At 44.4% G+C, this 14,155-nt stretch overlaps 1 protein-coding gene across 1 annotated transcript in view; it reads left to right on the top strand.

Moving 5' to 3' along the window:
- Positions 1-7,980, top strand: part of SLC15A2 (solute carrier family 15 member 2) — a 70,852-nt gene extending 62,872 nt beyond the window's left edge. Inside the window, exons 21-22 of the mRNA XM_066634236.1 lie at positions 4,259-4,363; positions 7,798-7,980. Of these exons, the coding sequence (XP_066490333.1) occupies positions 4,259-4,363; positions 7,798-7,980 (288 nt within the window). The remainder of the gene's footprint in view (positions 1-4,258; positions 4,364-7,797) is intronic.
- Positions 7,981-14,155: the final 6,175 nt, after the last annotated feature.

A 14,155-nucleotide genomic window follows, 5' to 3' on the forward strand; every position in this document is an offset into this window, starting at 1 on the left:
CTCACTGCATGGGGTGACGTGCAGGCCTCCCGCACCGTACTGGGTGACGTGAATCCTAATGATGACACCGCTACCTCTTATAGTTTGCTCCTGGATAGATATGGGAGAAACACTAATTGACAGGATGCTTTAAGCCAATTGGACCAATTATTCCCAATTGGGCCCTGCACCTCAGGGGGCCCCATGCTAGGCTAATCTACTCTAGTCTTGTATGTAATTTTATATTTAAAATGTGCTTAGATCCATTTGGTCCATTAACTCACATGCATTTTTAAGTGCACATTTTAATTGCTCTCCATTCTACCATAGAGATATAAAATCTTTAATAATTTTTTTTTTATATCTCTAAGATTCTACAGACCTTGGCTGTGAACCTGGGGCCTGGCACAAAATATTTCCACTTGGGCTCTGTGTCTCCTAAGGCCAGCCCTGCTAATTGAGAACATGGGATTCACTATAGGAAGAAGGCACAGATTACTTTCTAAACGGGAGGTATAGATTTCTCATCTCACATCCTATGAAAAGGTGCCATTGGCTCAGACTTGGCCATTTTGCTTATCAACAACTCTATCTCCCTATCTATTTTTATAGGGTTTTTTTTTTTTACTTCCAAGTCAATCTCCATCCTGCCCTCCAGCCAGGCATCTGCTATATTTCACTCTGGCTGATTTCCCTAGGGTCCCAAGGCCCACCAAGTTGCTCTTTTTATGCCCATGAACTCTCCCTGCAACTCACATACATGATCATGTATGTCATGATCATTCCAGAGTAATATTGAAGACAAGTATGTAGAGCACAAGTGAAAATATTGCTACTTGCTCAATTTTGATGTTCAAATGATTTTTTTTTTTATTTTTAAAGAGAGAGAATGAGAAAGGCATTTCTTCTGTTAACTACAATGATTCAAGACTTTAGCTTAGGATCATTATTTGACCAAAGAAAAAGTAATTTAACCTGAGTCTAGAAGGATATAATGGGGAGAAGATATGCAGCTTTATAGGGACTTTCATCTATTATAGCTATGGATGGTAGAGTATAATGAGAAACAACTATGTGAAGGGTGAACTGGATAGACAGGAAAAGAGATCCATAAAACTACTATGAGAGCAATTACCCTCTGGGACAGTATTAAAGCTTGCAACACTAAATTGAAAAACTAGCTGTGTCTATGACAATATAACACAGATTACCTATGATAGGAAAATCTATATAGTGTGGTATAATCCCCTTAGTCTAATGTCTAAAAAACATGTGAGGCTTATAGTAATGTGGGAAGAAAGATGATTAGGCGCAAGTTTGCCTGGAGTCAAATGCCCTTTCTCAAATGTCTACCTTTGGACCATAACATAGAAATTGTATTATACACCCATGGCTCAGTTCCTATTTGCATCTTCTTTCAAATATCCAGGTCTAATCCAGAAAAGCAACAGACAGTGAAAAAGCCTGATATCACAGTCAATGCAGGAGTGTTCTAGTATCCCACATGCTCAATGTCCTGAGAGATCTATGAGAGATCTCACAGATCCCAAGAGATTATGCATGTAACACTGGAGCAGGGAAAGAGAGAAACAATACTAAGGCTAAAATTCTATACATACTTACCTGGGAGTATCATCTACTGAATTCCATGGGGGTTACTTTTCATTAGATATGAATGGAGTTGCATGATAAGAATCAAAGTAAATGGATCTCTGAATGCTTAACCATGGTTTTGGGCTTTTTTTAAAAAAAGGAAATAGCACCCAAAGGGGTGTTATAACTGGTGCTTATTTTTATTGATTTGGGAAATTAATTGACTGATTCAGGAATAACTAAAGGAAGGACTGGGGTAGTTAGGCCCTCTCCAGCCTCAACCCTCCTTGTACAAGCACCAAGAACAAGAGACCATTAGACTAGAGTGCAAGATCAGCATCTATGAAAACCAATTCACAAGTGAGAGCAGGGAGGATTCTCAATGGCACAGTATTCAATAAAAGAAAGTTTAAACCAAAAATCAAAGGTTTTAACCAAGACAACAAACCTAACCAGAATATATGAGTGTTCCTATGAGTATATGAGTGCTTGTACAGGGTATTTGTTGCACTGAATACATGAGAAAAGAGAATGCTAACAAGGGAAGTAGGCTTCGGGAGGGAAAAAAAACACACCCTACTCTTTTACCCTGGTCCTAAGATGGGGAGAAGGAGGGGTGAGATAGAAGGACGGGATGTTACAGAGAAAGAGCAAAACAGAGACTTTAAAGCACACGTAGAGGTATCTGTATCCAAAGTGGTTTGGAAGCATGCCAGGGTTCAGACATTTTGTGTAGCTTGTGGAGACTCTGACTTGAACCAGAAAATCACAGAAGGAGTCTTCAGCAGGTAAAATACATCTCACCAGTTGGAATACCTCAATATTTATTGGAATTTGTGGTGCTGCCTATGTGCACATCTGGGGGTAGGCATCTCATGACGCCTTAATGCTATTACCAGGGGCTTGGGAGGGGTTTTGATGGTCTCTGTTTTTGAGAGCTGGTGTGTGAATGGAATGCAGGTGGGCACTGATATGGCTCTTGGCAGACCATTTTTAAAAAAGAGTCTCTCAATCAATACAGTAAAATGCAAATATAAAAATGTGTATCAAGCAGTTACCAACAGGAATTTTCACAGGATAGGAATTAACAGCATCACGCCCCCTTTTAAAATGTCTTATATACATGAAATGGCCTCTTGTGAGCCATTTGTCAAGATGCAATTTTATGAGTGTGACTGGAGTTTTGGAGAAAACAGTGTCCATGGCCCATGTTATTGTCCAAAAATGTATATACAGGTTGAGTCTTGTAATTCACAGGGTTCCCAGAACTCACATGGATGGCAAAAATCGTATTAAAGCAAATCCATTTAAAAAACAATGTCCCTCTGCTAGGCAATTTAAAAACAGCCTTGCTGACCTTTGTGATGTAAGACAGAGTCATTAGGCAGATAATCCATCAATCAGTCTCACTCCAGGCACTTAGAAAGGCACTTAGAAAGGAGCCAGCAACCCCTCCTTTCACCAGTGCAAAGTAATTATGATTCTTTCACATGCTCAGGGGAAGGGAGGGGTCGCTGCCTTGGAGTGAAGCTGCTTTAAGTGCCTAGAGAGAGAATGATTGATGGATTGTCACCCTGCTGGCCTCTCTCACATTAACAAGGCTATTGTTAAATGACTTTTTCCCTTTAATTTAAAACTGCGGGTGAAAAATCCGTGGATAATTAGATTATAGGTGTTGTTGGCATCCTTCAGTCTCGAAAGACTATGGTGTCACGCTCTGAATGGTGGTTCTGGAACAGAGTGTCCTCTCCAGAGTGCGAAGCCTGGGTAAAGTAGGTATGGAGGATAGGCTGTTACCCATGCAGCAAATCCCCCCTCTCCATGTCGCTGAAATGGTCCAATGGAAAGGCAGAGGCCAATACGGTTGGTTCCAGCGGCGTCGCAGGAGTTGCCAGAACATGACTGTGTTCAGCCATGAACTGCCTCAGGGACTCTGGCTCCGGATTTTGCCTCGAGGTTGACTCCTGAAGCCTTTTCCATAACTGGATATAGCCACAAGGCAGTGGAGGTTTGGGATCAGAGTTTTCCTTCTCTCAGATGAGCTGCCTTCCCAGGCTAACGAGTCCCATCTACCCGGTGGCTGTTTAGTCACCTCTTACGACAAGTACAGCCAAACTGAGGGCCTATTCTTATCCCCAGCCCCCAGGGGTATTTATTATTATAGGTGTAAGTTGAAAGAAAATAGTCCAAAAATGCACTGATGTTAACTGGGAGGAATCAAATTGGCCAAAAATGCAGTGGTAATAACTAAGTTATAATAACTTAGTTAACATCACACATGAGTACCTCCAGAGAACAGAGGAAAGATACCCAGGATCTCAAAACCATGTCATTTTCTGTCATGGCTGAGGGCTGATTTACATGTGCCTGTTCACCATGTGATTGGTCATCATCAAACTGTGACATGTACATATGAATGATCCATCACAGACTATGAGCCATCCACCGTAAGGAGAATGTTCATATCGCCTCAGCTATATTGATGGTCAATAAAATCTGCTTATGCATTTCACAGTGCACTGGTGTGTGAATCAGACCTCAGGGGATTTGCTTCCCTCTGCACAAAGCAGGAAAGTGACCAGGCTCAGTCCCATCATGGTACTCCCTGCGCTGGGGAGATGTGTTCAGGAAACAAAATGTTCCCCAATGTTTGAGAATGTCCTGTGCTTCTCTTTTTTTTTTCCAGGCTCCTGCCAGCATGAAGTCGGTGTTGCAGGCGGGCTGGCTGTTAACTGTGGCCTTTGGAAATGTTATTGTGCTGATTGTTGCCCAAGCTGCACCTTTGACCCAGGTATGGAACAGAATATGTTGTCAACATTGCTTGTACTGGAGTTGTTGGAATTGCTTGCAGGAGATTGCATTCTGCTTTCAGGATGTTTGGTGCGCATACACCTCTATTGGGAGAACTAAGGGCAATTGTGTGCTGGAAATGACCATTGTCTGGAGGGTGATTGCTGATAGAACAACCACTGGAGCATGCACAAAGACATTTCTTAAGCACCCCTTGTGATGGAACAGAGAATTACACAAGAGTTAAGCAATTATATAATGCATGTAATAACGGATGTCAAGTGTGGAACCGATTTTTCAAAATATGAATTCCCAGTGTTTCGAGGGCCACAGCCATGTGGAGGTCGTAGTCTGTGAGTCCCAGGCATTCTCACACATAGTTCAAGACCCCTCTCTGATTGTTCAGCTTTCATGAAACAAAAAATGATCAGTAGGGTGATAAATTCTGCTCCCATTCTCCAGGCAAGCATGTCACAGGACTAACAACTGGATGCTAATTGGGTAGTACCTGCACATATAACTGCTTTTGCTGCCTTTGAACCCAATCCTATCCTTCATCCCCCTCACTGGTGCAGCTTGGCAAAAAAGGAGCATACTGTATCCAGTGGAGTGGGAGGGGATTGGAAGATCCAGAGGAGAACGGGGAATTATTTCCCCTTACTCCTTCGTAAGCCACTGTTCAATGGGTCTCCTCGGACCTGCACCAGCTCTGTAGCTGGTGTAAGTCCAAGGGTAAGAAAGGGGTGGGGAGGCTGTAAAAAGAGAGGATAGGATTCAGTTTCTGCTGTCACTTCCAGATTCATCCCCTCCCATAGCCTCCTGGCCCCCATTCCCCCCTCCCTACTCAGTTTCACTCCCTCCCTGCTTCCTCCACACCCACACCCATCCCTGCCACTGCCTCGCCTTCTCCAGTGGGCCTTCTCACAGCAAGGTCTGGCAACACATGTGGAGTGCTGCCTCCTCTTACAGCAACACTCCCAAAATGGTTGCTGACAGACTCTGGCACACTCTGTTTTACATTTTACAACAGTAGAAGGCCCTGCCCCAACAGTCCAGAATAGGATTGGGCTGTTACAATCCTATCTGTCCACCAGGGAACTCAGAGCAATGTACATAGGGTTACCCCTTTGCATGTGTGTGTGTGTGTGTGTGTGTGTGTGTGAGAGAGAGAGAGAGAGAGAGAGAGAGAGAGAGCGCGTGTTCAATAGCTGAGCAAGAATCTGGCCCAGGTCACTTTGGTCTACTATAGGGCTGGTCAAACCCTGGCCCAATGACTGAATCCGGGATTCAGGCAAATCTTTCCCTCCTGTGACCAGCACTGACAGTTCTGATGTGCCGCAGGACTTCATGTCCCCAGATTGGGATGACGCGACGATCCAGGTAGTTGAGTATTTACAGAAATCTGGGTGCAATGCTCACTGGGGCATTGCACCATAGACACGACTGGCCAGAGCATTGCAGCATCCCAATCTGGGGACATGAAGTCCCACAGCGCCCTGGAACTGTAAGTGCCAGTCGCACTGGCGACTGCATTCTTGGTGCACAGAGGCCGCAACTTTGAGGCCTGCTGGTCTACAAAGTAGTCCACTTTGGATCTCTACAACACACTGGCAGTTTTTCTACTTAATTCTGCGAGCATGTTGCCTTCTTAAGACTTTCTGGTCTAGTACCTGGTTTTTTTTCCTTTCTTACTTTTCCAATTCTCCTTTAGAGTCTATAGGTAATAAATAGCAAATACATAGGGTCATAAGACACAAGGGGATGGCCTTAGCACATATGATACAACCACTTTGCTGAAGCTAAGCAGGTCAGAGCCTAGATGGGTGACCACCAAAGAAGTCCACCTAAGCCCCCTTGAACTCTAGGATGGAAGAAACATAGGATATAAATGTAATACATAAATAAATTACAATTTCCAGAGGGAACTGAAACAAAATGAATGAATGTATGAATGAATGAATGAATGAATGAATGCCTGGAGTTTAATAACGTATGATTAGGTTACTTACCTAAAATCTAGTGAGAAGGTTCTTGTACATATTCCAGTGGTAATGAATGTAGAGAGAAGAAGAGATTCACCTCAGAACTGATTAACCTGCATAATGGGGAGCAAGGCCACTGAGCAAATGAGTAATTAACTAATTAAACTGTGGAGCTGATGCAACAAACAGAGTTGAGTGCAATTAGTGCCCCCTTCAATTTAGTGTCCTTCCTCACAAATTAATGGCTCAAACCACATTAATGCCAGGGCATTTAGCTGAACACATGTGTTGTTACAAACTGAACCAGTAACAAGAGATGTGAGTGTTCAGAATGTTCACCGAAAGGACATTGAAAAGAATAACTCATTAAAATAGATTAATTTAACAGAAATATGTCACATTCTTGCTCAGTCATAAATGTACCTCTGCTCCTTGGCTCAAGAGTTATCTTTCAGCAACCATTTTCAAATGCTCCAAAGCAACAGATTTGTTGGTGGGTCAAAAGTTGAATCCTGCCTATCGCAGTGGATGCTCATGACAGGCTGGGAACTAACTGATATCCAGTGGAAACAGAAATGCACAATTTCTGAGCAGCAACCACATGCTCAATGATCATGTGAATTGGTCCACAGATGTGCACATTTAGATGACCAGTCAGGACCAAAGAATGACTTAATTTGTCCCTTTATAATTTGTGCTATTGTTTCAACATGATGACCTACAGTGACCCACATGACCTACAGGGGGGACAATTTGGTTTTGTTTTCAGAAAATACAGCCAATGCTAATATCACTCCATGGTGTCTTGAGAGATTAAAATGCCTGTGGGGATGTTCTAGAGCATAACAATCTGTCCTGTAAAAATGGACACTTTACTTTTTTGGCCCGCATGCTTTTGATCCAGAAAATGAGCTGAAGGCTCATGGTGCTGTTCTGCTCCTGCAGCCAAGCAAGAGTGGCTCCATTGACTATGTGGAGGGGGACACAGCCTGGAAACTACGCATAAGGGTCAAACCAGATGTGACACTAAGCACATCATTTGAACGTCCTCTCTCCCTAAAATTAAATAGCTGCCACAGAAGAGCCAACCAGGAGCAAGGCAGTGGCATTTATGCAGGGAGTATGTATTTAACACCTTTCTACACCATGGTCCCAGTGAAAATTCCACCCACCCCCCGCCAGTGCTATTAGCCCTAGGAGGGATGCTCCCATAGATGCATGTGGAAGCTTCAGACTGGATGCTTTGACAGAGGAAAGGTATTATGTACCCTTTTCCCATGTGCCACTATCCCAACCCTGAGCCCCACTTCTCACTACTGCTATTTAACTTTTGGGGGGGAGTGAAAGCTCTGACAATGCATTTAGTGTTGCATCTGGTTTGTCTCTCAATCAGAATATGTCAGAGAAAGAGCAGTAAATAATATGTTGTGTTTTGTAATTTTCTCTTATCCAGTGGGCTGAGTTTGTCTTATTTGCTGTGCTCCTCTTCATTGTCTTTGTCATCTTCTCCATCATGGGATATTTCTACACCAGCCTGAACCCAGAAGAATTCAGTAACAAAGATAAAAATGACAAACAAGAGACATCGAGCTGTAAAAACATGATCGGTCTCATTACCAAGAAAACAGAGCTATAACAACACTGGAGTGGGTGTTCGTGACTTTTTTTTTTTTAACCAACACAGTGAGGAAATAGATTTCTTTTTCATAATGGCTCTCTCACTTTGTCTCTTACTCTTGGGAAAGGGAAAAAATATGCACCTTCCTCGGGAAAGTGAGCTAGATAAATGCATATAGCTCCCTGGAACAGCAGCATTAATTTAAAATAAATAAAATGCGATTTTAAATCTGCCCATCTCTTCCAACCCCATCAAGCATTTGAAGTGGTTCTTTTAGAATGCATTTGTAATTAGGTGGAGAGAGATCATCAATTAAGTATACTAAACAATAGACTGGGTTCCTTTATAAAGCTTTGAAAAAGTGAATGAATGAAACATGTTGGAGAAAAAATGAGCAGAGCATAATCTAATGATTGCACTGTTCAGCTGCAGTTCTATACACACTTTCTTGGGAATAAGCCCTTTTGACCACAATAAGGATTTATGAGTGGAACTTAAACCCCTTTGACCACAATAGGATTTATGCATGAGATTAGACTCAGGTAACCCTTTCCCACCTAACTTCCACTGTACCAATACAGCTGTGGGGGACACATGCTGCATTCTGTGGGTGAGTTTTAGACCCTAGAAGTTTCCTCTGGGTAAGGGAACATTTGTTTCCTTGCCTGGAGGAAGCCTCTACCACCTCCATGAGTCTATTCAAATCTGCACCAGTGATGTTGCTGGCGCAAGTCTGAGGAAGCCTGGGAAGGCAGTTTGAGGCCAAGAAGGGGGGTAGGATATCAGTGGTGCCCACTCCCTTCTTGGCTTTGGTCTGCCCCATTGCTGCCCTGTCTCATCCCCATTCCTTCCTCTTCCATCTCCGTTCCACCCATCCTCTGCCTCTACCACCATGTGACGTACCTATCTGGGTCCAGTGGCCAGCCGCAATTTGCAGCAGCACTTCCAAAATGGCTGCCGGCAGCGGGCTGTGTGCACTGCCACAAACCACTTTGCAACTGTGTTCTGCTGTCCTAAATGTGTCCATTGGCCATAAGCGAATATGCTAGCTTGCCATGAGTAGGTAATGTTTGATGTGCGGGGACAGTAAATGGGAAAACATCCGTGTAGACATGCATAGGACTATGCTGTAAGTTTTCCCATTTAGTCTAGTCTATTCAAATGAATGCAAATGTGCACTGGGAAGACCTGCAAATAATTTTAGCCTATAGTGTGATATTTATGTGATTCACTTATTCATTCCAGGCACTTAATATGCCTTTGGCTGCTTGAATAACCCCAGAAAGGTTCTGTTACCACATGTCTTACCATGGCATGGATCAGATTGACTGGACTGTTGCTCAAGCACATTACTATTCTTGTACACATAAGTACACATAAGCCATTTAAAACGTGATGTGTTTCTTAAACAGAAAATATTTACATACAGGAAGCAGTACATCACGTGTGAAAATATACCCATCTGTGACACTTTATCACAGCTAGTTTGGTGCAATCAATATACATGGATTGGAAAGACCTGGATTCAGCTCCCCACTCAGCCAATGGAATTCACTGGGTGACCTTGGGTCAGTCTTAGTTAATCCTGCCTCACAGGGTTGGTGAGGATAAAATGAAATTGCCTCCATGAATGCTGCCTTGGAAAAAAGGCAGGAATCAAATAAAAGAAATGAATAAGCCTTTGCATTTGTCAGCTTCTCTATTCACTTCAATGGCAGGATGAGATCAGCATGCCCATCTCTTTGTGTATACAGATTGGATCTAAATTGGGAAGTTCTTGCAGATGGGGTGATCCAAAGGATGTGTCCACAGAAACTTCCAGCTCATAAACAGGATCTGGATAGGTTTAGAATTGGGTGGTGAGAGCTCAAAGCTTATGCGATTGTGCAAGAAAGATGTGTTTTCTTATCTTTTTTTATTTCTCCAAGCTCAGAGGAGAGGAGATAAGAGCATAAATGATGCCTTTTGCTCTCATTCAGAGAATTAATCAGAGATGCATCTACTTCTTTGTAAAGCCTAGAAATGTGACTTTTAACAGCACGTAATATAATTGTCCAATTTCTCAACTTGTAGAAGTGTGAGGTATCTTGTGCTCAAGAGTTGTAATCTCATCATTATTCTTGTTGGCAATCTTCAGTCTCGAAAGACTATGGTATCGCGCTCTGAAAGGTGGTGGTTCTGGCACAGCGTCTAGTGTGGCTGAAAAGGCCGATTCGGGAGTGACAATCCCTTCCACACTGGGAGCAAGTGTAGTGTGTCCCTGGTCTGTCTCCCTGGCTAAGGGCCTTCCTTCTTTGCCTCTTAGCCTCAGTCTGTTGGCCAAGTGTCTCTTCAAATTGAGAGAGGCCATGCTGCACAGCCTGCCTCCAAGCGGGCCGCTCAGAGGCCAAGGTTTCCCATCTGTTGAGATTCATTCCTAAGGCTTTCAGATTCCTCTTGCAGATATCCTTGTAGCACAGCTGTGGCTACCCGTAGGGCGCTTTCCTTGCACAAGTTCTCCATAGAAGAGATCCTTTGGGATCCGACCATCACTCATTCTCACGACATGACCAAGCCAACGCAGGCGTCTCTGTTTCAGCAGTGTATACACGCTGGGGATTCCAGCTCGTTCCAGGACTGTGTTGTTTGGAACTTTGTCCTGCCAGGTGATACCAAGGATGCGTCAGAGGCAGCACATGTGGAAAGCGTTCAGCTTCTTCTCCTGTTGTGTGTGAAGAGTCCATGACTCGCTGCAGTACAGAAGTGTGCTCAAGATGCAAGCTCTGTAGACCTGGATCTTGGTATGTTCCGTCAGCTTCTTGTTGGACCAGACTCTTTTCGAGTCTGGAAAACGTGGTAGCTGCTTTGCCTATGCATCTGTTTAGCTTGGTATCAAGAGAAAGAGTGTCGGAGATCGTTGAGTCAAGGTACGCAAAGTCATGGACAACCTCCAGTTTGTGTGCAGAGATTGTAATGCCTGTTCCGACATTGCCAGCTCACCAGTGAGGTATGGTGCTACCTCAGGTGGTGCCTGTCTCCACAGCTGCCATATTGGCTAGCCTATTGCACACATGCCTGCACTGCACATATACTTTTCCCCACACTGTGACTTTTCAAAAGACAAAGAGTTGGAAAGGAAGTTGGAAGAGTAGCATGGTGGTAGAGTGGGGAGGGGGTGGTGCCTTCCCCAGCTGCCTCAAGCACCAGGGAGGGTTTGGTTGGGCCTATGTTCCAGTTTAATCTTCTCTGAGGACAAGAGTTGTCTGAATATGACTTTCCATGTGTCTGCATATCTGGACACAGTTTGGTCACAGGTTGAGGCTGTAATTAAATTATCATTGTCAAATGTATTTATATACCGCTTTTCAACTAAAAGTTCACAAAGCAGTTTACTGAGAAAAATCAAACGACTAATGGCTCCCTGTCCCAAAAGGGCTCACAATCTAAAAAGATGCAAAAAGAACACCAGCAGACAGCCACTAGAAAAGACACTGCTGGGGCGAGGAGGGCCAGTTACTCTCCCCCTGCTAAAAAGAGGAGCACCCACTTGAAAAAGTGCCTCTTACCCAGTTAGCAGGGGTTCTTGCTGGCACCCCTAAATGGCACCCCAAGGCAAGCTGTCTTCCCATGACAAGATATTTGTGTTCAGTGTCTCTGATAAGCAACTTGACACAAAGAGTCATATGCTCACCATGTTGTGTGCTCTCTGCCTTCACCATTCACAGAACATAGGTCACCAGCATTTGAGCACCAGCCTTGTTTTTCCGTAGTTTCCCATGGAATCACTGATTCTGAAATGATCATGTGGAATGTTTATCTACATATTTTACATTCATTTTGGGGGATTGGAAAAGGTGCAGAAGAAGCAATCAAAATAATTACTTCTCTGGGGCACCTGCCTTACGACGAAAGGCTACAGCATTTGGAACTCTTCGTTCTAGAGAGAAAAGGTGCATGAGGGGAGACATGATTAAGGCTGCAATTTTATCCACACTTTCCTGGGAGTAAGCTCCATTGACTATAATGGAACTTACTTCTGAGTAGACATGCATAGGATAGGGAGACATATAAAATTATGTATGGGGTGGATAGAGGGATGTTCTTTGCTCTCACACACACCACCAGAACCAGGAGACATCCTCTAAAATTGAGTGTTGGGAGCTTTAGAACTGACAAATTATTTCTCTACCCAGCGTGTCATTAACCCAGCATGTCACTGAAACTGTGTTTCCCTGAAAATAAGACACCGTCTTATATTTTTTTTGTCTCAAAATACACACTAGGTCTTATTTTCAGGGTTGGTTTTGTTTTTTTAATGTACAACAATCCACAGTCATTCATGTACAAAAACATGCTATACAAAAATATCCCCTCAGCACCCAGGAGGATGCCTGCCTGCCTGTCTACTCAGAAGTCAGTCCCTTTATAATTAATGGGACTTACTCCCTGGAAGGTGTGAAGACCTCAGAGCCTGGTAGGCAGGGTTGTCTCACTTGCTGCTTTCAAGTGCCTCAGTATCCTCTGCCATGGACTCTGTCATGGACTCCTTGCTCACAACAGGAGAGGAAACTGAACGCTTTCCACATTCGCTGCCTCCGACGCATTCTTGGCATCACCTGGCAGGACAAAGTTCCAAACAACACAGTCCTGGAATGAGCTGGAATCCCTTGCATGTATGCACTGCTGAAACAGAGATGCCTGCATTGGCTCGGTCATGTTGTGAGAATGGATGACAGCCGGATCCCAAAGGATCTCCTCTATGGAGAACTTGTGCAAGGAAAGCGCCCTACAGGTAGACCACAGCTGCAATACAAGGACATCTGCAAGAGGGATCTGAAGGCCTTAGGAGTGGACCTCAACAAGTGGGAAACCCTGGCCTCTGAACAGCCCACTTGGAGGCAGGCTGTGCAGCATGGCCTTTCCCAGTTTGAAGAGACACTTGGCCAACAGTCTGAGGTTAAGAGGCAAAGAAGGAAGGCCCATAGCCACGGAGACAGACCAGAGACAGACTGCACTTGCTCCCGGTGTGGAAGGGATTGTCACTCCTGAATCGGCCTTTTCAGCCACACTAGATGCTGTTCCAGAACCACCTTTCAGAGCGTGATACCATAGTCTTTCGAGACTGAAGGTTGCCAACAACAGTGTCCTCTGCCCAAGGCAGCATAGCAGGCGCTTTCTAGGTGACGGGAGAGGCCTGCCTGTCTGCCTGCCCACTCAGAAGTCACTCCCTTTATAATTAATGGGATTTACTCCCTGGAAGGTGTGGAGAGGGTGTTTCCTAATCGCCCAGGAGGATGCCTGCCTGCCTGTCTACTCAGAAGTCAGTCCCTTTATAGTTAATGGGACTTACTCCCTGGAAGGTGTGGAGAGGGTGTTCCCTAAGTGCCCAGGAGGATGCCTGCCTGCCTGTCTACTCAGAAGTCAGTCCCCTTATAGTTAATGGGACTTACTCCCTGGAAAGTGTGGAGAGCCTCAGAGCCCGGTAGGCAGGGTTGCCTTGCTTGCTGCTTTCCGCCTCAGCTCCTCCTCAGCATCCTCTGCCCAAGGCAGCACAGCAGGAGCTTTCTAGGTGGCACATGGGAGTGCATTGTTCCCAGTCATGTTATCCACACACCCCTGCCCAAGGACCCCTCCCCCCATCACAACTAGGTCTTATTTTCAGGTTAGGTCTTATATTTCAGCAATTCTCAAAAAACTCACTAGGTCTTATTTTCAGGGTAGGTCTTATTTTGGGGGAAACACGGTAGCACCTCCTGGTTCTAGAAGTAGGCTCTTTCTGAATGCCAGATGCAAGGGAGTGGCAACAGGATACATCTTGTTGTACTGTGTGCTCTTGGAGGCATCTGGTGGGCCACAGTGAGATACAGGAAGCTAGACTAGATGGACCTTTGGCCTGATCCATCAGTGCTCTTACGTCATACAAAATGAATGGTGATGTACAGTCAAGGTCTTTAACAACTCTACTTGTGGTGCTGGTACATTCTAAAGGCACCATTGCTTGGAACAACCAATAGAAAGCCTTTGTGCAGCAATCACAAAGGGAATCCAGATCAGGACTGCAGTGCAAGTGGGAGGTTTTTAACACTTTCCCCCGGCACTCTGGTCCCAGTTCAGTCTGGGCACCCAAAGCTGCTATTTGCACCAAGAGGAAGCTGCAGTTTCATTTGTTTTCTTTTTTCTTGTGTCATCCCCATTATGTTCAGAGATTACTATG

Source organism: Tiliqua scincoides, chromosome 1 (assembly GCF_035046505.1).
Source record: "Tiliqua scincoides isolate rTilSci1 chromosome 1, rTilSci1.hap2, whole genome shotgun sequence".
Taxonomy (NCBI): Eukaryota; Metazoa; Chordata; class Lepidosauria; order Squamata; family Scincidae; genus Tiliqua; species Tiliqua scincoides.